This window comes from Poecilia mexicana, unplaced genomic scaffold, assembly GCF_051168715.1.
Source record: "Poecilia mexicana isolate PSO_F unplaced genomic scaffold, ASM5116871v1 scaffold_19, whole genome shotgun sequence".
Taxonomy (NCBI): Eukaryota; Metazoa; Chordata; class Actinopteri; order Cyprinodontiformes; family Poeciliidae; genus Poecilia; species Poecilia mexicana.
In genome coordinates, this window is record NW_028263388.1 from 20,549,925 (window position 1) to 20,574,923 (window position 24,999).

Here is a 24,999-nt window from a genome sequence, read left to right on the forward strand (position 1 = left end):
GTTACAGATCAGGTTAATGTGATAAAATTGCCTAGTCAAAGTCTGGACTAGGATTTAATTGAGAATCTGTAATATGTAGTGACTTTGGCTAAATGGGAAAAGTAGTCAACTTACAACTGGAAAATTGTACGTTAGAGTCCAGTTTCATCCCCTGCCACACTTTATTTTGGTTTTTGGAAAGGCATCCATCTTCCTATCAGCGTATAAATATGAGTGTGACTCTTTGAATTTGGTTTATTATTGTATAAATTTGCTTTTGAAGGTTTGTCTGACTAAACTCCTGTAAGAAAACAACTTCATCCATCTAATCTAAATGAGCTGGAACTAGTTTCATAAGAAAAATAGGTCAAATACTTGCACAAGGTTTCTCCCTGAAAACTTGCTAAGCCCGGTGGTTGGGGCGCTCGGCAGTCATTCATCCAGCTGCCCGCCATGTTTTTGAGTTAAAAAATGTTTAAAGTTGACAGGAAATTTGAAAATGTCACTTGATAATCATGTTATTGGAAGACTGGAAAATTAATATCTGAACACGATATTTAAAGTCTTAAAAAATGCAAACATAAAAAAAGCTTAAATGTTAAGTCTGGTGAGGGGCACAAATAAAGCCTGGTGGCCCGCCAGGCTTATGATACACTGGGGGAAACCCTGCTTGCAGCTTTAACCGCATAAAATGTGGATCTACAAGGTGGACTAAATACAAATAAATTCTAATATGTGCCACATTTTATGTTTTGTAACATCCCAGTAAAATAAATGGATTAATGGTTAGTGAAAATGCTGTAATGGGAAATGATTTCAAAGCTTCTCCATTGCTGTGCATTCCTTCCTGTAGTTGTAAATGAAAATAACCATGCCATCATTTACTTTTAAAAGGTTTACACACAGTTGCGTTATGCAGAAATATGCAAAAATAATTACCTGTCACCACATGAAAATAAGCTGGTTGCTACTCGTTTACCCTTTTGAAAAATTCACATGCTTTTAAATCAATTTTAAGGGCTAAACTGTAATTATGAGCCACTCTGACAACTACTAGCAGGCTTCAACACGTCACAAGTAGTTGTTGATATTTTTCCAGTGGGTTGACATTCAAACAATGAACAGCCTGAATGTGTTCTTCAGTCAAAAAAGAAACATACCAGATTTTGTTTATATATGGGATAGAGATTTGAAAATTGTCAAGTTTAAGAAAATGCTCTCAGAATCAAGACTTTAAAAAAATATTTATTTTAATTCTTGATATCGGCATTCAGTCAAAAATTGTAACATTGATAAACTTTCTACACTTAAAGACAAAAGGTCAAAATGTCTCAGCAACACCATCCTGTAGTTTATTACGGTCACATTCTTAAACCAAGCAGTGGGAGAGCACAATATCAAATCCCAGCCATAGAATGGATGAATAAATTATGATATTCAGAACAAAAATATCAAATCTGAGGGCAGCAGCCTGGAGTGACTGGGAGGAGATCCCAGAACAAAGGACTGGTGCTGTGCAGTAGACACGGCTTGGTAATCTGAAAGCAAACAGAAAAAAATCATCAGATTTTCTCTTTGAAATGTCTGCAGTTACAGAGAAAAAAATTATACAGTGATATTTAATTTTATAGATTAATCACTCACAAACTGATGCCTTTATTTTTGTTAACTGTTATGATTTTCCACTCATAGTTTATAAATAATACATAAGCATAAGCATCACAACTAGATAGATAGATCGACATATATAGATATATCTTTAGTTGGGTGTATAAGATCCTGCCTAAAATCAGTAGCTGTTAGCGATCAGTAGCACACTGCCGGTAGATGTTTAGTGTACCACAAAGCAGAAAGCTGACGTAGTTTCTCCCTACATACATGGGTGGCACAATCGATAGTAGCCACACAGGCACACCTGCTAGAAGGAAACAAACACACCCAGCACAATACTTTCATCCTATTGGCTGAGAGGTTGCTAGTTGACTCTGCCAAAAGGCAGTTTCATGTTTCATAAGCGAGCAGAGGCCAGGTCTGAGTGTAACCGGATCCTTTTCTGCGTTGTGCTGGTTATTGAGTGAACAGGCCGTGACACAGTTTGTCTTTTAAAAGATGATTCTCGGTTTATTTCTGTCAAGAATACAAACAAAACAACCGTGCTAAAGGCTGCCCGCTCCAAGTCCTCTCCCGCAGGACAACATGACAAAAGGGCGGGGAAACACCTCTCACAACTTACAAAAAAACTAAATAAACATTTTTGTACAACATACCTGTCAAGAATACAAACAAAACAACCGTGTTAAAGGCTGCCCGCTCCAAGTCCTACACAAAACAAAAGTATATAACAAAAATTAACTTAATAGATCTATAAATAAACTGAATGTATTTAGATGGAAAAATAAAACGCACACACCTCTCCCGCAGGACAACATGACAAAAGGGGAGGGGCTAAGGGGCACAAACAATTTAAAGACAATACCACAGAAGAAGAAATAAAAGGGAGGGGCTTCAATCTTAAAGTAACACGGTTAAAACAATGACAGAGGTGTTTCAGTAAGATAAGGAACAAGACAAATAATAAAAAAAAAGACATTTTGTGTAATTATAACAAAAGAGAATTACAACCAGGTTACATGAGCGCAAGAAGTTTTGAGTACAAGCATTACAAGTTTTGAGAAGAAAGACATGAAGTCCTGCTTTCAAAGTGAAAATGTAAGCTAAAGTATTAAAAGTTCTGAGAACAAAAGATATGAAACCCTGCTTTCAGACTGAAAATGTGTGCTTTTGGATTATGGCAGAAAAGTTCCCACATATTGACTTATTGATAACCCCAAATTTATACAGCATTCATGTCCGTGATTGGTGTATGTAAGTGTTTCACCTGAACTATTTTAATTTCCAGTTCAGTTAAACATGTAGAAGTTTTCAGAGGTTAAAAAAATGACAAACTGACACCAGTCGAACATAAAGAAATGTTTTCTCTTCTTACTCCTCCTTACTTTCTCATGTTCCCTTCACAGACAGTAATTTCTTGTTGGGTAATGCCCAGGGCCACCGCGGCTACCCTATCGTTTACTGCTCTGATGGCTTCTGTGAGCTGACGGGCTTCACTCGCACCGAGGTGATGCAGAAGAACTGCACCTGTCGCTTCCTGCACGGCGCTGACACCTGCGAACATGTGGCCCAGCAGATAGAGAAGGCTCTGGAGGGACGGGAAGAGTACCAGACTGAAGTCCACTTCTACAAAAAGAACGGTGAGTGCTTAGAAACAGGATAAAGAGATGCAGATTTTTAAATTCTGCATGGAGACAGACTTCATTGGGATCTACATGGTTGTTGGTCTATTTCAGAAACTGCTCAAATACTGGGATTTTCACACAGAACCTTCTCTAGAGTTTAGAGGGAATGGTCTGAAAAAGAGAAAATATCCAGTGAGTGGCAGTTCTGTGGGCACAAACGCCTTGTTGATGCCAGAGGTCAGAGGAGAATGGCCAGACTGGTTTGAGCTGAATGAACGGCAACAGTAACTCAAATAAACACTCGTTACAACCGAGGCACGCAGAAGAGCATCTCTGAACCCACAATACGTCAAACCTTGAGGCAGCTGGGCTACAGCAGCAGAAGACCACACCGGGTGCCACTCATGTCAGCTAAGAACAGGAAACTGAGGCTACGGTTTGCACAGAGTCACCAAAATTGGACAATAGAATATTGGAAAAACGTTGCCTGGTCTGATGAGTCTCGATTTCTGCTGCGACATTCGGATAGTTGGGTCAGAATTTGGCGTCAACAAGAAGAAAGCTTGGATCTATCCTGCTTTCTATCAATGGTGTAGGGGAGATTTTCCTGGCACACTTTGGGCCCATCCGTACCAACCGAGCATCGTGTCAACGCCACAGCCTACCTGAGTATTGTTGCTGACCATATCCATCCCTTTATGCCAAAGTGTACCCATCTTCTGATGGCTACTTCCAGCAGGATAAGGCGACATGTCATAAAGAGAAAATCATCTCAGAGTTCACTGGACTCGACTGGCCTCCACAGTCTCCAGATCTCGATCTAATAGAAAACCTTTAGGATGCGGTGGAACGGGAGAATCGCATCATGGATGTGCAGCCAACAAATCTGCAGCAACTACGTGATGCTATCATGTCGATATGGACCAGACTCTCTGAGGAATGTGTCCAGTACCTTGTTGAATCTCTGCCACGAAGGATTAAGGCAGTTCTGAAGGCAAAAGGGGGTACAACCCGGTTCTAGCAAGGTAGCCGTTGAGTGTACTAAAGCTGTTTATCAGCTTAGTTTAGATCAATATGATAGAAAAGATTTTATAAAAATATGGCAACTTGGAAGCAAAATATAAAGAAATTAATTCAATGTTTTTAAGCTAAATTTCAAACAGGTATCGTCTCCATCATCGTTTCTCTAACTGCCCTGTTCAGGCATGATTCATTTTTGCTCTCTGCATCATGAAGAGGACATTTATTTTTAGACAAGACCGTTTTAACGGTTTGTTTGAATTATGAATGCAGGATCTCTTAACAGTGATCCTTTGGAGAGAATATCCATAATTATCAGCACAAAACAATCAGATGATGGAGAAAATGAGAATCAGATTCTTATTAGCAACTGGAAGAAGTGCTGAAGGGAATTAAAGATCACGTATAAATAAGAGTTTCCACTTGTTTTCCTCCTGCTGATCAAGCTTTTTGACTACAGAACAAAGGCTTTCTGTTATGTCTTGATCTGAACTCCATTCCTGCTGAGATTTTGCTAATCCTTTGGGAAGTCTTGAGCTGAAAACATGGTGTCATGCATGAGCAGAGAGCATATACCATAGTCGTGTTAAGCCTCAATGAGTGGCACACAGGATTATACATGTTCAACAGAAACCTGCTGCCTCAAAATGTGAGGCGCGCTAATGGGTTGCAAAATATCCACTGTAGCTAAGTGCCTTCTCTTCTAATCTTCTAAAAGTCCTTAAAATAATTTAAACCAACCATTAAAGCGTTCTTGTTGGAGAATGGAGAAGGAGAGCAGATCAAAGACAGCAGAGCAGATGTTTGTGACGCTCGCTGTGTGCTGCAGACTGACAGATCTTCATTTTTTGCACAAACACAGCAATCTATAGTGTTTTCTTACACATAAACTCACCAGAAGCACTACAGGAGATATAAAACATCTGCGTTGCAGCAGAGCATCATTTCTCCACATTAATGACCAAACTGGATCCTGGTGACGTCTTGGATCTTTAGGAACTCCTTCTCTCTGTGAACCTGTTAATTCGGCCACTTTGTGCCTGATTCTTTAAAACAGGGGAGCCAAACTCAGTTTCATTTTGGGCCATATAAAAAATCTGAATGCTCTTAAAGGGCCAGTTCTTCCAGAATGTATTGATAAAACTCATTTAGCTATTAAAATATTAATACATAGCTGTCCCACCAGGACTTTGTGATTGTTTTTGTGGCTTTTTATAATCAAAATCACATATTTTGTGATGCAAAGTTAAAAATATTTATAAGAAATTTTTATTTGCACTAATGAAGCCTTGGCGTTAATTCAAACTGGAAGACTCTTCAGCCTCACCTACATCATCCAATCACCGCATCATCTGCCGTCAGCCTATCAGCATCGGACAATGCCCCGTCTTCGCCAATCACCAATCAAGCTCCCGCTTTAAAGGACCTTCATCCATGGCGGCATCCGGTCTCCAGCTGAGCTCTGCCACCAGTGTACGGGCCCAGGGGAGGGGTTGGGAAGACATCCCTAATCAGCATCCAAGCTCATTGCATTTCACAACACAATGTCTTCCGCCGGGTCAGAGCGCCAAAGAACTTTAATTCATTCATGTCAATAAAACCTTTTAATCGCTGTCTTTCTCTGTCTCTCCAGATTATTAATATATGATGTTAAATGTGACTTTTTATCATTTGCTATAACTTGATGTCATGTAATGCTGGGGCAGCAGTCAATTAGACCCAATGTTTGTGACCAATTTTGAGAAACTTATTCAAGTAAAAAAAGCTCAGGTGTACTGCTATGAGTTAGATTACTCAATCAATCATTAACTTACTGTAAGTATAAAGAGGCCTTTTTGTCATAGATGTTCTGATTTTAGAAATGGAAACAAAAATTCATTATATACCGCATTTTCCGGACTATAGAGCGCACCTAACTAGAAGCCGCACCTACAAATTAAAAAAATAAATAAAAAATATAAAAATAAATAAAATTAATGGAAACGTACATATATGAGCCGCTGGTATCTCCGCCGCTGTCAGTTCTCCATAAGGACCCAGTAGAGGGCAGCGTCCTAATAAACCTGCTGGATATATTAAGGACGCAGCCCTCCGTCTCCAAAGCCGAGCCATGGTTTCGTTCACGCTGAGTTTACTATTTCCCTCCTGTACTGTCAGATCGATAGCCCTCAACTTAAAAGCTGCATCATATGAGTTTGAAGAAATTTCTCCGTCGTACCTGCTGCTAGCATGTGCTTGTTCTAAATTAAAATTAGCACTTTCTTCTTTGATTTCCAATTTTGACTTCCAATGATTCACTTCTTGCTAAAGAGCCCCCTGGTGGTTGAAGAAAAATCCACAGCATGGTTCAAAACGTAGGAAAAAAGTAGCGGCTTATAGTCCAAAAAATACGGTACTACATTTAAGAGCTCCTTATTCTTAACTAATGAAGAGTTCCCTTTTGTTGGCCAACTTGGGAAAACAAATACTTGCACTAAATGAATTTTTCTGATTTGCTTTAGGTGTGGCCTTCTGGTGTCTGCTGGATATTGTGCCCATAAAAAACGAAAAGGGCGAAATGGTTCTCTTCCTCTTCTCATTCAAGGACATCACTGAGAGCTATGGGAAGGGGCATCACAGCAGCAAGAGGGGTGGTAAGATAAAAAAATAATAATAATTCAATTAACCACCTGCTTTTATTTTATCACACATTGTACTTCAAATCCTTCCACTGTTTCCTAACAGGGATTTGACTGAAAGTCAAACAAATCCCAAAGGCTTTATTTGTGAGCAACAGCAGGAAAAATCTAAAATGTAATTCTCATCATAGATTTAATTTTTATTTCCAACTCTTTCAGAAGACAACAGGTACAGGAGGAAGAGCAGCTCTCACTTCCGCGAGGCCAGGAAACACGGACGCACCATGTTGTACCAGCTGACCAGCCGATTCTCCAGAGGAGGCAAGAGAGACGTCAACCTGAGCGGAGTGAGTTTACTTACTCAGGCTTACAGATTTATTACTCTGTTGATCTGCACAGACTTTTTAAAATAAGAAAAAAAAACATTTTTTACCAAGGAGTTGTGGCAGTGAATAAATCTAACCTCACAAACACATAAACTGTCATCTGCAAACAACTTTTTGCATAAAAAACTGCAGTTTTGATTCCAACTGTGAATATTTTCCCATTGAAATTGTGAAATCAAATTAAGATTTTAGTTAAAATTTAGTTACATTTCTCAGTACCTGCTGCAAAAGGAGGATTATTATTACAAATCATTTTCATTCACTTTAGATCCAACTGAGAATTTAAAAATGTCTGAGCTAAAATGACTGGCCTGCAATGCAGACTTATCCTTTAAATGCCTCAGGCACAGAAAATGAAACGTATGAAATGTGAAGTTTTTGAAGCTGTTTTACAAAACAGGCGGCAGCCGAAGTCTACAAGGAGACCTTGTGTGATAAAGATGTGCTCCTTTTTAAGCAGTTTTCAGGACAAAAGACAGAGTTTTTCTCTCTGAGCACCATTTTCAGACAATCCAATATACTCTGTGCTTCACAAAAGAGCGCAAAGTAATTAAAAGTCTTTTGGACCAAACAAAAACAGGAATGTAACTAATTTTGGTAGTCAGTATTTGAATATTGGATAAAAAGGGAACAAAGTGTTATAGGGAGATTATTTTACCTGTTAAATATAAGAAGAACATTTTATAATTTTAGCAGAGACCAAGGTTTGTTCAGCTCCGATCGATTTCCGGATGAAATATTCAACTAAATGATGAATAATCAAGATTATTTTTTATTTGTGCTAGTGTAATTTCTAAATCCAGAGATGTATTAAATATCACAAAGTAGGCATTTATTTATGAATCAGTTTCTTCTGGGTTAATCCACTGCTAATTCAAAAAATCTAATTAATCTCAAACATAGATTATTTTGTGGTGTTGATGCTGACAATCAAAATCTGATTTTTTTTGTCTTTGTGCATGAATAAAACAACAAAATTTAAAGAAATAGCAACTCTCATAGAAACACAGAACAAGAATAAATAAATAATAGATAAATAAATAAATACATAAATAAATAAATTGATATGTAGAGATACATAGATAAAAATAAAATAAATAAATACATAAATAATGAATATACATAGAGATAAATACATAAATAATAGACATATGGAGGTAAATAAATACATCTAAATAAAATAAATAGATAAATATAGTTAGATAAATAAAAAGCTATATAAATAAAAAATAAATAGATAAATGAAAAATAAGTAGATAAATAAATAAATATGAGGTTTTAGATGGATTATCTGTTTACCTTTTTTAATTTTTTTCTTTTTGTTTCTTTTGCTTTTGTTTTTTAAAGCTAAAGTTTTCAGCAGTTTATATACTTAAACTTTAAGGGTCTAGTTTTTTTATTTAAATCTCCCCTTCACAGTTAGAGATGGGATTTAAATATATTTGTCTAATTAAGGTGTGTTTAAACGTCACAGACAAAATCAAACAAGTATTTCAAAGCAAAAACATAAAAAACAGACATAATGCTGGAAAACTGAAAATGTGTTATAACTGCGTTACTTTATTTAGTTAAAAGTCTGTTTGGAAAGCAAAGTCTTTCTAAAATAAAATTATAAAGACTAAAAACTAATTTAGTTGCTTGTATCCAGGATTTTATTCTTTGGGTTGTGATTAAAAAGAGAATGGGTCCTCATATCAAACCTTGAGGTACCCCAAATGTCTGCTGGGTAAAATCCACTCAGAATCTGATTTGTAAGTTAAACGCCCAACAATCTAACACAAAATGTGAATAAACTTCCAAGCATCATGCATGCAGAACCACCATCTGTTTCAACAGTATTTGGAAAAACAGTCACAACAGCCAGAAGATGAGATTTGCCCCGCATTTCCTTGAAGAGAGAACATCTGCTTACTCTGAGATTCACAACGTTTTTATTTTCAGATTTTATTCCAGCACTCTTACACCCTTTATATATTTTTATGCGATGCAATCCAGGGGTAATGTGTTCATAACCTGCTCTCAGCTGTCTCTTAATCTCACTTTTGCTCTCCAATTTATTCTTTCCCACAGCATTTATTATATTTTAAAAACTTCCACGGGGGTAGTAGTTATATTTTTCCAAGCTATTTAATGCAAATTACAACTTTATGAGCAACAGAAGGGTGGCAGAGAAACAACAAACACCTCAGGTGGTGATTTAACCTAAAGAAAATATAAATCACACAGCAGCAGCAGAAAATACAGAATAACAAAGAAGTCGTCAAATTATAGTATATAAGATACTGCATGTCGCTCACTGCAAATAAAATCAGGACATTTGAATAAAAAAATTAGGAAAACAGTGGTTTTATAAACTAAAATATATCAAACAATGGGGGAAACTGGAAGGCTTTTGTTATTTTCAACGACTGCTTGTTTTGCTTGTTTAAACTAAAAACGTCACTTTAAAGTGAAAGAAAATAGCGGTTATGCCTAATTAAGCTGTTTGCTGGTTATTTCTATATTATAGTAGGAAAATTTTATATTTATATATGGCTATTGTTCAAAACGGGTTGCATAATCATTTATAAATGTTTGGATAAAACATCCTGCGAACATTTAATCAGATCTTTTTTTCTGCTGTTTTTCAGATTATTCAGGCCATTTGTTATGGGGGGATTTTTCTGAGTGCACATTTTCAGTCTGAAAGCAGGATTTCACGTCTTTCTTCTCAAAACTTGTAATGCTTTCACACAAAACTTCTGCTCTCTCTCAAATATTCACTCCTTTCTCAAACCTTTCTCCTCAAGCTCAAAACTTGTCTGCTTGGAACAAAAAAGTACCGTCGCCTAGCAACCGCTCAGCCAATAGAATGAAAGTGTTACACTGGGTGCGTTTGTTTCCTCCTAGTGGGCGTGCCTGTGAGGCTACTATCGACAGTTATTCCCCCATAGTTTAACTCTGTACATTATCTAGTTTCCTTCTTCCTAACCAGTTCAACATAAACCTCTACCTGTTTATTTTTTGTTCCTCTAGCTTGGTTTCTCTCTGCTCCATGTTTGAATGTAATTGGATCTTTCTCTGGATTGATTTTGGCTCCTAGCCCCGCAGCGTCTTTATTTTTAAGATTCATTAAGGTTCCCTTTATTTCACCCCCTGCCTGCATGCTCTGTGTGTTTAGGTTTAAATCGCGCTCCTCCTGGCAGGATATTGAGTTGTGTGTATCTGCTACTGAAGGCGATCTTGTTGGTAAAGGAAATCTCTGTTTGATTTTTCCTCTTATCTGTCATGCTTATTTTCCCCTGCTGCTACATTTCTCTTCCTCTGCTAAGCTACGCTTTCCATCTGTCAAACTAACCTAATAACTTTCTTGCCTCATCCCTCTGGATCTTTTCTTCCTCCAAATATTTACTGCAACTCATCTACCTATTTTTTTTTTCTTTTTTCTCTTTTATTACAATCGAAACACTTTGTGTTAAATACTTTTGCTCATCTGCTAGGAACTTCAGTTGCCATTTGGTTTCCTTTCAGCTGAGTATTTACAACAGTCCAAGATAACATGGTTTACAGTTTCTACACTCGGACAAAAGTCATAATGTCCAGTGTCATTTTTCCCTTTAATATTCTTAATTTTGCTGTGTCCCTCTTATTCTTTTATTCTCGCCACAATGCAAATTGTGTTTTTGTAATGCAAAAAAGAAAATATTTTTCTTTTTATAAAATTTTATAAAGTGCAAAATAGCCGTGTAGAAAATGTTAGTCTTGCTAGCAGAAAGCAGAGCATGCTAACACACATTGGGATACCAAATAACTAGGCATGTCACAATAATCAATAAATCAATTCATCGCATGATAAATTAAAACATACTCAATAATTTCCATTGGCCTGATTTATCGTTTATCTGCTTTTTTCACTTTCTACCAAAAACTGGATGATAAAAGTTTTCAGTTTGGTGCTTTGGTCTCAACTAGCTCTTTTTTTTAGGACAATGTTGTTTACAAAGACTTCAAATTCATTTTATTTGTTGTTTTATTTATTTATTTTGGATATTTAAAATATCCTCCAGTTTCAGTGTTAAATGTTCACTAGAATTTAAAGTTGGCTGATCTTTGAGAATGTGTTCTTGCATTATTATTTTGCCATTACCGTTATATTACTTAGAAATGGTCTCAAAACAACAATATTATTGTTTATTGCAATAAGTTCTGGAACAATTTTCATCCAGCAAAATTTGTTACCGTGACAGGCCTACAAATAACTATTAAATGCACATCTGTAAAACCAGTTGAAATCATCCTCAGGGCTAAACTCACACATGAGGCTTTTTTTTTCCTTGGGGTGATTGGTTGCCCCTCTTTCTAATAACACCCTGGGCAACTCCCCATAGTACATACATTTACCTTTACCATAAAGTTGTGCAAACTAATTAATTACGAAGAAAATACATTGGAAAAACAACTCATGTTTCTTGAAGAATAGTTTTTGCGCTGGGATGAGGTGGTTGGTGTTTTTGGCAAAACTGCAATGGAAACTTTTTTTTTGCCTCACACGAGTCGTGATGTTACAAGTGGAGGAAAAGATGAAGAAGACGGCTTATTCACATGTAATTTTAACTGTTTCTTATTTCATGTAAACACAGTAATTGCAACATTATTTTTATTTTCCTTCTTCACATTAGTGAAATATTGACAAAGTTTGCAATGGACAGTTGAAGTCCAGCTATCCAAGGCCAGTCTTCTACAGCTTTTTAAATATATCTCTGCTTTAGTACACCTGAATCACATAATTAGGTCATTAGCATCAATCTGCCACACCTGACTGCACACGGAGAAGGTAATTCAGTGAATTTGATTCAGGTGTGCTGGACCGGGAACTCATCTAAGAGATGGAGAGTTTGACACCCCTGGTCTGTGTTGCACCAGAGAGTATTTTTATATCCTGGCAATGCTGAATCATTCCAATCCTTCCAAGACTATCTTATAAATAATATATATTTTTGCTCCCCGAGTCTCAAAAGGCGAGGAAAAAAGCCATTTAGGAATACTCATAGTCACGCTCACACATCCTTAAGCGGTGCTAAAGCCGTTAACAGATCAACAGAAAGAGAAGCTGAGGTGTAAAGCTAATTTACAAATAGAAATCCTTCCTGTTCTGTCACATAACCTTTACAAAAAATGTTCAGCACTTTTTCTTTCGATGAAACCTGCTTACCAAGGTGCTGACATGTGTTTTTTTTTTGTTTCTGTTTGAATGGTGTCAGCCTGTGAGTTATCAGCAGCTGTAACCGAGCCATTTCTCACTGACAAGGAACTCTGTGGGATTTCATGCTTTTCTGTTAACCAGGAGAAAAGGACTGACTTGTAGAAACGTTCCCCTTGCAGTTGTCCTCATCAAAGATCACATTTTTGTCCTCAGTAAATACCTTAGCACACATGAAATGGAGCTGAATCGCAAAGCTTTAGGCAGCAGGTCGGATTTATAACTGACATGCATTATTGCATGTCCCGGCAGTGGAAGACAGTGGAGCATTTCACCTCTTCACTGCATTTCTTATTTTAGAAGAAAGGGAGAACGATGTGGAGGTTACTGAAATAGAATCAGTCAATTTTTCTCCAAACCACCTCAGCAGCTTCTAGGTTAAGATTTCATCTCCCCGTTTCGCTGTTACTCAACTCGAGTGTCCAGAAGTGGCCACATTCTTGTCTAGATAGCTTTTTATTTATTTGTTTTTGTTGTTCGCTCTCCACACTTTCAAGGCTGTCACCTTTTCTTCCTCCCAGCTAAACTTGGTCAGCTCTATTCTCTGAAAAGTTCCTAGGCCTGTAGCAAAATTTAAAATGCTTGAGTCTTTTTTGTTACTTTCTCCTGACCTTTACATGTGTACATTGCAGATGTGGGTAGAGTATCCAAAAACTGTACTCAAGTAAAAGTAGCACTACTTCAACTCAAGTAAAAAGTAAAAAGTAGCAGTCTAAGAAATTACTCAAGTAGGAGTAAAAACGTATGTGGTAAAAAGTCTACTCAAGTACTGAATAACTGATCAAATTATAAATTATTTGATATATAAAAATTGCATAATCAGATGGACCAAAATATAAAGTGGGAATTTTGAATGTAAATGACAATAATTCTTATAACAAAAACAAAAATCAGGCAAAAACTTCTTTTTTTCCAAATCAGTTTCTTTCAACAAAAAACTTTAACAAAAACTGCAAGTGTGTGTGTCTGTGTTTGGCGAATTTTTGGTTATAACATGTTTGTTTTTCATAAGAAAATCCAGAAATTTTGCTCAAGTAAGAGTAGAAATGCTTCATAATAAAACTACTCAAGTAAGTGTAATTGAGTGAATGTAACTAGATACGAACCAGCTCTGGTTTATTGAGATAATTCTGATCCAGTGCAACTTCTCTGCACATTTTGGATATAATAAGGATGTAAACAAGAAGACCCTACAAGAACACAGATTTAAGAAATTTACTATAATTCATGACGGGCGGGGATTGTTTGTCTATTGGATTACACAAGATATTTGTCCATATGTCATTTTAAAGTTTGAAAATATTTATTCTGATGTCATTTTTTGCATCACAAAAACCTTCCATTTTAACATGGGTACATTTGAGACTTTTCTCTCCTTTCCCCAAAAATGATTCCCTTCCTCCGAACTAAACTCTGCCATCTGATACTTGGCGGGATAAAGCTCAGCCGTGTATGAAATGATCAAGCCCTTTAATTGTAATAAGTTTCCTCTTGACTGACCACAGTCCTTTTTCTGTCATTTTATGGCGTTTCAGCGCAGACTTTTAAGGGGCTTATCACCGTCTGTATGGATGGCTGTCTCTCAGAGATTACTCCTCACATCACTGTTCGTTTTCACTTCAGTTGCTGCTTTACTCAACAATCGGCAGTCAGTGCACAGGAGAGGGTGTTGACATTTAAATGGTCGGTTTCTGCAAAATGTTGGCACTGCAGTGTCCATCTGATTATCATTAATAGTTGCAGCCCTCCCCCTTGTGACCATCTGGATGTTAAGTTATTCATTTATGCAGCTTGTCAAGGGTTCTGTCTGCGTTTTGTATAATTAACAAATTAAGCTTAAAATTCAAGTAGCTAATATAGTATTAGATATTTACCTTCACCAAACAAGCCTCACTGTTATCCACTTCAACAGAAACAGCTTTAGTTGTGTGGCTCTACACTTCACTTCAAGGATTTTACTTTAGTTAGACCAATTATTAAATCTGAAGGAAGTCTTCAGAGAGAGCAGTGCTACAAGAACCTACAAGCAACAGTTAGCTAACATGTTCTGTTTTTCTTTATAAGCGGAAGTTAACATTTTGTTTATTGACCTGTTGTGGTATGCTATGTTGAAATAGTGGAATAAGCAGGCATCACACGTAGCTCAGCTTCAGTTCTCTCTTTACTCTCTTCTTCTTCTTCATACCACATCTTATCTTATCTTATACATAGTCAGAGCTCCCCCTGCTGTCCTTTTCATGCAATAACAAGACATAACATTTTCCCTTTTCCTGAAGCAATTACTTACATGTAACATTTGCACTGTATAACTGACAGCAGGAAACTAAGTTTGTAAAATTACCATTTCAGTAAGCCAACAGTAATATGGAAAGTTTAGCGGAAGTTAACATTTTGTTTATTGACCCTTTGCAAGTACGTCACTTAATCATTAGAGGCGCCATGATGGACGTTGGAAGTGAGAGACAGAAGTGTTGAAATTGTTTTCCCAAGTTGTTTTTGACAGTTTATTCGTGGCTTCTACTTATTCGAGTCAAGCTAATTTGTCTGTGAACGTTACACACCTGGTTGGTGCTCATACGCGGCGGAAACCGACCCATACCTTCTTCCTCCTGACGTGTGGATTAAAAATTACAGACTTTTCCTGAATTCACGCCACATGATTTATGTCACTGTGTCATAAATGGCGTTTCCCCTTAAACCGGAGCAGCATTAAAAACGTACAAAAGACGAGAGGTTAACCAGTTTTTCCATACATGCTAGGCTACATCACGGCGCGGCATTGTTTCTATGGTTACTAGCGGTTAGACGCGGATGAACGTTAGTTTTTTTTAGCTTTTAAAAATTGTTCACTGCTAATCCGCGGTTACACCGAGGCCTGACAGTCATTATGATTGACGGCTGCTATCCAGTCTGGTTAGCATCCTTGTCTGTTTGTACAGCCTGTACCCACTTTTAAATCAACTAAAAGCCACAGTTGCCTAATAATGCTACTGTAGCTACTGTGAAGCTGCACTGCAGCTTGATTTATTTTAGAAATCTTTAAATGAATCAATGCTGAACCCATCAGCGCTCCAAACTGTCTAGAGCCGGCTCTCCTAGATGCTGTAGGTGCAGCTACATCTTCATTAAATGCCAGAGCTCCCAGTAACCAATCTACCGCCTCTTCGCTCTTCAGATAGGTGACAAGCAGAGAGAGGCATGCTCCAGTCTGAGAAAGCAATACTGTAAATGAGTCAAGTAATATCAACAGTGTTTACACTGAAATGAGAACGCTTGACAGGGAAAATATGGGTTTTATCCAGACTAGATGGATTCTTTGGGGTTATTTGTCCCAGAGGAAATTTAAATCCAGTTTGCTTCGTAAAGGAAGAAGCAGCGGTGATTATTAAAAGCTGTCATTTGAAGCTTCACTGGAAAGCAGAGGATGAGTTGAACTTTTACATAATAAGAACTTTAAGCAAGATTACAATCTGTAAACACTGGCCAAAAAAAAAATTAAACATAATTAGTTTTCCTATCATCCTATCAATCTTAAATTTTTCAACCCCATACCTTTACATGCTGCAGTACAAACAATTTAAAAGTGGTGTACTCCTGCTGCCATACAGACGATGGTGGACAAGCCTTCAGTGCCAGAGTACAAGGTGGCGGCGGTGCAGAAGTCGCGCTTCATCCTGCTCCACTACAGCGTATCCAAGGCGCTGTGGGACTGGCTCATCCTGCTGGCTACCTTCTACGTGGCCGTCACCGTACCCTACAACGTCAGCTTCTCCCCACACGACGACTCCATCCCTGCTTCCCGCTCCACCATCGTCAGCGACATCTTAGTGGAAATGCTGTTCATTACTGGTAAGAGCTGGAAAACGGTGATTAGAAAGTTGGAGAATTTCAGGATTTGTTTAAGTTCAAATTTTTTTGTATAATTTCTAAAAAGAAGAGGTTCTGAAAACCATAAGATCCAATATTTTTATCATGAAAAATGATTTTCCAACTCTCTAATTGTACATTTAGTCTGTACAATTTGACATGAATGTCATTTTTAGTTTTTGAGTATAACACAGGGTTCAAGCATTAAAATCTTGAAAGAACTGCTTCACCTAAAGAAAATTAAAGTTTTATAATTGTTTGGCAAGAGTCCAGACAAAAAACTTGCAGGATTACCTGAAGCAGAGGTTGTGTTAACAGAATATTTTCCATATTTGACTGGTTATTTTTTAAACGACAGGGAAATTTGGTTATAATTCACATTATATCCCAGCTGTTGCTCTTTCTTTGAATGGACCAAACCCCATCCACAACTGCATCTTGATTTTCTATTAATGTTTTAAGAATCACCATGACATGGCTGTCAGTTTTTGGGGTGATTTTATAATTCCAGACATTATCCTGAACTTTCGTACCACCTATGTGAGCCAGTCGGGTCAGGTGGTGTACGAGTCTCGCTCCATTTGCATTCACTATGCCACCACTTGGTTCTTTGTGGACTTGGTGGCCGCCTTGCCCTTTGACCTACTCTATGCCTTCAACATCACAGTGGTGAGTACAACCACATTTTTGCAGACCTACAGTTAATCCGTGCCAATCAAGTGGTATAATCAAGAGGAACTGACGTTTTCAAATTGCCGTTCTTTGTTTAGACCTCTTTAGTGCACCTCCTGAAGACGGTCCGTCTTCTGCGTCTCCTTCGGCTTCTTCAGAAGCTCGACCGTTACTCTCAGTACAGCGCCATGGTGCTGACCTTACTGATGTCTGTTTTTGCCCTGCTGGCGCACTGGATGGCCTGCATCTGGTACATGATCGGCCGCAAGGAAATAGAAACCAGTGAAACCTGGGACATAGGTGAGTCTTAAGTAATTTTTATTCCAGGATTAGAGGACTAATGTCTCAGCAAGAGAAACTCATCCATGTGTTCATCTTTAGTCACATTGATTATTGCAACAGTAATCTGCCTAAAAAAAATCAATCCTCCAGCTGCAGCTAATCCAGAACGCTGCTGCTGGCGTTCTGACTAAAACCAGGAAGGTACAGAACATCACCCCAGATCTAAAGTCCTTACACTGGCTCCATGTAGCTCAGGGATAAATACTGCTGTTAGTTTATAAATCACTGAACGGCTTCTTATTATTACCAAAAGAAATATGAGTCAATATCTGTTTTGTCTTCACTATGCTAATACTGTATTTTTCGGTCTATAAGCTGCTACTTTTTCCCCCACGCTTTGAACCACGCGGTTTTTCTGTGGGTTTTTTCCTCAACCACCAGGGGGCGCTTTAGCAGGAAGTGAATCATTAGAAGTCAAAATTGGAAATCAAAGAACATGCTAATTTTCATTTAGAACAAGCACATGCTAGCAGCAGGCACGACGGAGAAATTTCTTCAAACTCATACCCGCTCATCATGGAAACAACACGAAGAAATTCATATGATGCAGCTTTAAGTTGAAGGCTGTTGATCTGGTAGTAAATAGAGCCGCTGCATGTAAGTTCGGCGTGAATGAATCCATGGTTCGCCATTGGAGACAGAGAGCTGCGTCCTTAATAAATCCACCAGATTTTGTGGAAAACCGAGATACCAGCGGCTATAGCCCGGTACGGCTTTTATATTTATATATATATATATATATATATATATATATATATATATATATATATATATATATATATATATATATATATATAATTAACATGTTAAATTGTTACATTTAAAGATGGTAGAATTTGGACAAAGTTTGTAAATTTGACAGAAGTTAGGTCTGAATTAAACCAAACAGCATATCTGTAGTATGGTGCACAGATGGAGGATGTTTGGGGCTCAGCGTAATATTTTCTGTACACCAAAGTTTTCTGGAGCCAGATGGGAAGATATCAATCTTTCCCTTAAACCCAGGAACAAAGTAGGCCATGCAAGCAATGAAACTGGAGGCAGAGGCTGGGGCAAATTTCCTCTGCAGCAGAGTGAGAAAATAATAAACTCCAACAAAAATGATTTATTGTTCATAAAGGTGGTTTTAAAAGCTGGTAAAGTTCAGTTAGTTTTTCTTATATGGGCTTCCTCTGCCTTTATCTGTCTTGAATAAATGTGGATTAGATTAATACCAGATTATTTTGATTATGTTCGACTCTATTTAAAATCTAATGTCTGTATTTACCCCAAAACTGGTTAATTGTAGCCATCCAGTTTTAAAATGCCAGCTTGCTATTACTGTCCATATCCTCATTTTGGCAAATACCCACATACAGACAGAAGCTGGCAATGATTTTAGCTTTTCTCTCCATCCTTTCACTGAGATCAGTCGTTTTCCTGACCGACACAAAGAGAGAGAGCTTTTTGAAATGGTGTTGCTTTGCTCCCCAGGGTGGCTCCATGAGCTGGGCAAACGTCTGGAGACTCCGTACATCAACAGCACAGTGGGCGGCCCAACAGTCCGCAGCTCCTACATCGCTGCTCTCTACTTCACCCTCAGCAGCCTGACCAGTGTGGGCTTCGGGAACGTCTGCGCCAACACCGACGCCGAGAAGATCTTCTCCATCTGCACCATGCTCATCGGTGGTACGTTTGACACCAGGTTGTCTCTCTCTCTCTCTCTGTGTCTCTGTTTTGTACGACAGTCCAAGAAATCCAGCAGGAGTCGGGTAGAACCGCTTGGCTGGGTTTGGAGACGCAGCTTGATGCAATCACCATCTTTCAGAAACAGATTATTTCAGCTGAGGTGGCAATAATAAGTGCGGCAGCCCAGCAGATTATCATGGGTTTATTTTACTGCCTGTACGAATCATGATGATGATGTAAACACAGCAGTGACTTAGTGTCAAATCCCTATGGATGAAAGAGCAAATAAAACTTTAAAAGTTTGAAGGGCTGAACTTATTTGAGTTCCAAACGAGAGTTTTGGGATCAAAGTTTTATATTTATCTTTAGTTTAATCTTTAAAGAGATTTTATTTGTGGCTCTTTAACTGGGTGAGGACAGTTTTTTCTCTTGCATATTGTGAAATAATTATTTGGTTTGAATTGCAGCATTAAGTTAAAACTCACAATTCAAGATTAATGAACTTAATGTTTAGACAACTTCTGAGTTAAAACCAAAACATTTTTCTTGTTGACTTTAATTGCATTTGACTCAGCATTTAATCTTTTGTACATATCTAATATTGGATATAATTCAGATTTAATTCTTTTATTTTAACGAGAGCGTGTATAATTTGTAAATCCCATTACATGCATAGGAACTGTTTTTCTGCCATTATTGAATTTGCGGTTTGTCTGAATGTTCAAGCAGCCCCAGCAAGAATCTGTGCTTTAAAATAAAAAAGAAGCTAAAGATGACACCAAAACAAGAGATTCTGTAAGGATTTTTCCTGTTTTCTGTTTTCCCGCTTTCTTTTGAGTTAGCTCACCTTTTTGTCCGACAAAGAGAAAAACTTTGCTGAGTTGTTCATGTGTCTCAGCTGAACTGCTATCATTACTGCCTCCATCTGCCCCAGCTCTGATGCACGCTGTCGTCTTCGGTAACGTGACGGCCATCATCCAGCGCATGTACTCACGCCGCTCCCTCTACCACACGCGTATGAACGACCTGAAGGACTTCATCCGTGTTCACCGTCTGCCCCAGCAGCTTAAGCAGCGGATGCTGGAGTACTTCCAGACCACATGGTCTGTCAACAACGGCATCGATGCCAACGAGGTGGGAGTCTCCTTTGTTTTCACAAGATGCCGTCCCCCAATGACTTAAAGATTAAGAAATGATGATTTTGTTTGTGTGTGTGTGAAATCCCCTCCCAACCCTTTCACACCATCAACTGATTTAAAATATTCCAACTACTCTGCGCCTTATTACATCAAATATCCCCAGCTCCTGCACGACTTCCCAGATGAGCTGCGGGCCGACATCGCCATGCATTTGAATAAGGACATCCTTCAGCTGCCGGTTTTTAAAGGGGCCAGCCGAGGCTGCCTGCGCTCACTCTCCCTTCATATTAAGACCTCTTTCTGCGTACCTGGGGAGTACCTGATCCGTCAGGGCGACGCTCTGCATGCCAACTACTTTGTCTGCTCCGGTTCCCTGGAGGTGCTGAAGGACAGCATGGTGCTGGCGATATTAGGTCTGTTTTATGGCAAACCTGCACAGAAACATGTTCATAAGAGATAAACGAGAGCAGGAAACTGATTGTTGATGTTTGGGATTTTAGGAAAAGGGGATCTGATCGGGTCTGACTTGCCTGGAACTGACCAGGTGATAAAGACGAATGCGGATGTGAAGGCGCTCACCTACTGTGACCTTCAGTACATCAGTGTGCGCGGCCTGAGAGAGGTGCTGGAGCTGTACCCAGAGTACGCCAGCGTGTTCACCACCGACATCCACAACAACATCACCTACAACCTGCGTGAAGGCAGCCAAGACGAGGTACCAGCAAAACAAGAGGATTGTTTTGTATTTAATCAAAATTGCAAATTTACTACCTGGATTTGTGTTTTTTGTTTTGTTTGTTATTTTGGGAGTTATATTTATTGCCTCTGCAGCTGGGTAACATTTGGTTAAAAGGAGACTCAGTCGTTTGAGAACAGGACAGTTCTTAACCCTTTTAGACCTAAGTTTCAAATCTCTGCCTGGATATTTTTGCTTATTTTAATTGTACAAAGTTCTTTAAATGTGCTGTGAGTAAATATATTTCCCCATTTATCCATAACAACTGGAACTTTCAACATCTAGCAAGTTATTTTTGCAATTTACCATCTATTAAAAGAGTGTTTCACCAGATTAATTTCAGTTCCTGCTACGATGGGAGTGTAATTACCATAATAACTTGGTATCAGCTGGGAAGCGCAAAGTCTCCCCTTTCAGAAACTGTTGGAATTTTTCAGGTAGCGCAACATGTGGCGGGATTACGGTACTGCAAATTTGACTGCATCGCTGCCGCTACGTTCAGTCTGGAAGGGTTGAAAGTTATTTATTATGCTTCCTTGAACAGGTTAAGATAGTTTTATTGGCTACACAAAACATATTAATTATTTTTATTTTTTTTGCATAAATGAGATTTTAGTCTGCTCAGATCTGAATGAGCTGGTTTAAGGCTTCCTGTCACTTTATATCCAAACACGCTGCTGCTGGCCACGCCCCCCAACTCAACGTTTACATTCACACATGGAAACGTCTGAAAACAGATGCGCAATTATTCAACCGCACATCTTTGAAAAGCAGAAATAGAGGCTCCTGCACAACCAACAACAACTGGTTTCTGGATGGCAAGTCAACAACAAAACATTTGTCTTTTCCAGCAGCCATTGTACAGCACATACAGTAGTAAAACCGGTTGAATAAAAGTGCTGGAGCTCCGCTTGGGTTGCTAGGTAATGGCACAATGTCCTCTGAATGTGGCTTAACAATTGGGAGGTTTTTGAAGAGAAGCTCACTTGAGTTTCTGCAGCTAATAGTCTTTTTTTATCCTAGTGAATGAAAAACATCACCCAAAAATTAAGAAAAATCCTTGTTGCAGCTCTGCAAGTTGTGTGCATGAAAACGTAACATAAAAACTAGCAGAGAACTGGAACCCTGCTATTGTTTGTAAAAATAAACAAACATTGCAAATAAATCCATAGATTAAAAACATAAAAACTTTTACCATTAGCACACAAACGTGGCCAAACAGTGTGGAACAGGACATACTAATCAATACAATTTTGCCCCCTAAGGTGCCTTTGTCACCCTACACGAGTCTCGTTCTGCCACAGCAACCAAAGACCAATTACTATGAGTGGGTGCCAATGTCAGGCAGGCATATCATTTCATTTCCCCAAAGCCCTGCAGGATGCTGCTCTCAGTGCTGCCTGACAACCAGCAGTCATTTCAGAAAACCTTACATAACTACTGTAATATAGAAAGAAAATGGGAACATGCATCCGATTACATTAGAAAACCGGGCATCTTAGTGGGACAGATATTTATTAATATTTTAACAGCTAAATTGGTTTTATCAACACATTCTGGCACAACCGGCCCTTTAACCGGATTCATATTTTTGATATGGGCCAAAATGAAGCTGAGTTTGACACCCCTGCCCTAAACCGTAAAGTCTGAGCCAATATCACTCAGCAATCTGCATTTTATAATATCTGAATTTTTCAAGTACAAACTGCGTAAAGAAGCTCCCATTATTATGTTGATTTAGCTAAGAAAATGCCTTTATGAATGAAAATATAAAAAATGTATCCTACAATCTCATATGGCTACAACAGTTGCTGCATAAATTCAATTTAGTTCAGTTTTACTTCACAAATTCACAACGCATACAAGCCCTGGAGTGTAAGATGTGAACATGTATTCTCCTTTTGGTTTTTTCTTCACTTTCTGCTTTTCCAATCATTATAAGGAGGTAAATTAAACATTATGCTAATATGACAAACACAGCTAATGAACTGTGTAATAAGAATTCATTAATTCAAGTACCTTACTTCTTGTTGAGGTTTTTTTTAAGTCTAATCAACATAACAAACCCACAACCAGCACAGTATGTGCTCCTGTGCTTAAGTAGCTTTGCTAAATGAATGTTAAACCATAAGTGTTATTATTAAATCATGAGATTAAATAACAGGAAAGAAAAGTTTTGTATTTAGCAAAAGAAATAAAAGAAAATAAAAATTTAAGTGTCCCTAAAACCATTGAGTTTTAGCAGAGTTGGGTAGTAACTAGTTACTTTTACGCAGTTGCATTTACTTGAGGAATTTTTTTTTAAACGTACTTTTATTATGCTGTACTTTTTACTTTTACTTGAGGAATTTTATTATGAAGTATCGCCGCTCGTACTTGAGTAAAATTTCTGGATTCTTTAACTTCAAACGTGTTTTAACCAAAAATTCACCAGACACAGACTCACACCTGAAGTTTCTGTTAAGGTTTTAGTTTTTTATTGAAAGGAACTGATTTGGAAACAATTTATTTTGTTTGTTTGTTTGTTTGTTTTTCACTTGCATCCATTACTGTCATTTCTGTCCTTAAAATACCAAAATTTCCACTTGACTTTATATTTTGGTCCTTCTGCTGATGCAATTTTTAAATATTAAATGATTGATAATATGAACAGTTACTCAGTACTTGAGTAGACTTTTTACCAAATACTTTTTTACTCTTACTTGAGTAATTTTTGGACGGAGACTTTTTACTTTTACTTGTGTAAAACCCTGTTGAAGTAGTGCTACTCTTTTTGGGTAATCTGCCTCCCTCTGAGTTTTACCTACCTCTCTGTAAAAACTTGAGATTTGTTGTGAATATTTTCTATTCTGCTTTTAAGTGTTTACATTAGTTGTTGCTGAAAATGTTAATGGAATGTTTGTGTAGTCCAGAACTGCCTGCTGGCTCCGATGATCTTTTTTTGTAACATCATTCTTATTGCTACATGTTGCCTAGCATAGCACTGCGTGTTCCTGCTCATTCATGTACTTGTTCATGACTGTTACCTCAGTTACTGCAGCACTTTCTCTAATATCTCATTAGCAGGATTGAAACCCATGGTTTTATAACCGTAACATTTTAAAGCCATGGTTGATATGGACTGAAATGTTGAACAAGACAACAAAAATATTGGGTAGTTGCTTTGCATGGCATTTTTCTGAACTGAAAGCAAATTAACGGTGGGATGTCTGTGGTGTGTGACTGATAAAAGTGACAACTCTCCTACGCTTTCTAAAAACTGATTCTTGTTAGCAGTCTGTTAGTTCCTCTTGATCCCCTCTAGTCGTCTCCATTGTTTGAAAGTTTTGTTGCTCATTAGTTTAATCTTTGTTTTTTTTCCGCCTTGTTTTGATTTTTATAGTTTGGAACAGGAAGGACAAGACATCTGTGAAGGGTTTGCTAATTAGAGGACGTCTTTCTGTCAGTCGGGCTGAGGGACGCAGCTTCCACTGTATTAATTAGGGCTTCAAAAGCTGAATGATGCTTAACATTTTGATACCCCAATGCAAAGTTAAACTGGCAAATTACCAGTTCTATGCATGTAAACTTAAGTGGTTAATTTTCTTCATTTCAGTGTTTTTCTGCTATTGTATTTGATTTAACAACGTTCCCCTGGTTGAAGAACAAGGAATGGTCAAACTTATAGCTGCCAGACATCAAAAACTGACACACACATCATCTACACACTCGCAGTGAAAGTATATATAAAACAAAAAGCTTGTTGCCATATCGGCTTTTTGTTGGGGCCTGCCATAAGCATTACATATGGAAGAGCAATGACTGCCTTGCAAAGCACAGTTACACATTGGATTAGTGTGGTCGTTTAAAATGAAGCTTACTGAAAGTTTCAAAATAAAAGCTTCAATATTCCTCCCACGTTAGTGCACCGCCATAGGCAGTGCAATAATATTTGCCTTCATTGTGTTTCTTTCCTCAGGATAGTGAACTGCCTTGCACATTAGCACAAACATTAGCATTTCAGTGCATCCCACTTGTTAGCCTTTTCCCTAAAGTTAGCTATTAGCTCATTTTCTTATTAATTAGACATGTTTAGTATACTGAATGGAGCAAGCCAA

The 24,999-nt window shown here is 38.0% G+C and overlaps 1 protein-coding gene across 2 annotated transcripts in view; it reads left to right on the forward strand.

The window, feature by feature from the left end:
- The window catches only part of kcnh4b (potassium voltage-gated channel, subfamily H (eag-related), member 4b), a 46,252-nt gene that overhangs the window by 8,729 nt on the left and 12,524 nt on the right, over positions 1-24,999 (forward strand). For both annotated transcript variants that reach the window (XM_088016562.1, XM_088016563.1), the window contains exons 2-11: positions 2,997-3,230; positions 6,737-6,868; positions 7,073-7,200; positions 16,087-16,327; positions 16,857-17,014; positions 17,116-17,317; positions 18,833-19,027; positions 19,962-20,161; positions 20,330-20,579; positions 20,667-20,881. In XM_088016562.1, coding sequence (XP_087872688.1) covers positions 2,997-3,230; positions 6,737-6,868; positions 7,073-7,200; positions 16,087-16,327; positions 16,857-17,014; positions 17,116-17,317; positions 18,833-19,027; positions 19,962-20,161; positions 20,330-20,579; positions 20,667-20,881 — 1,955 coding nt within the window. The remainder of the gene's footprint in view (positions 1-2,996; positions 3,231-6,736; positions 6,869-7,072; positions 7,201-16,086; positions 16,328-16,856; positions 17,015-17,115; positions 17,318-18,832; positions 19,028-19,961; positions 20,162-20,329; positions 20,580-20,666; positions 20,882-24,999) is intronic.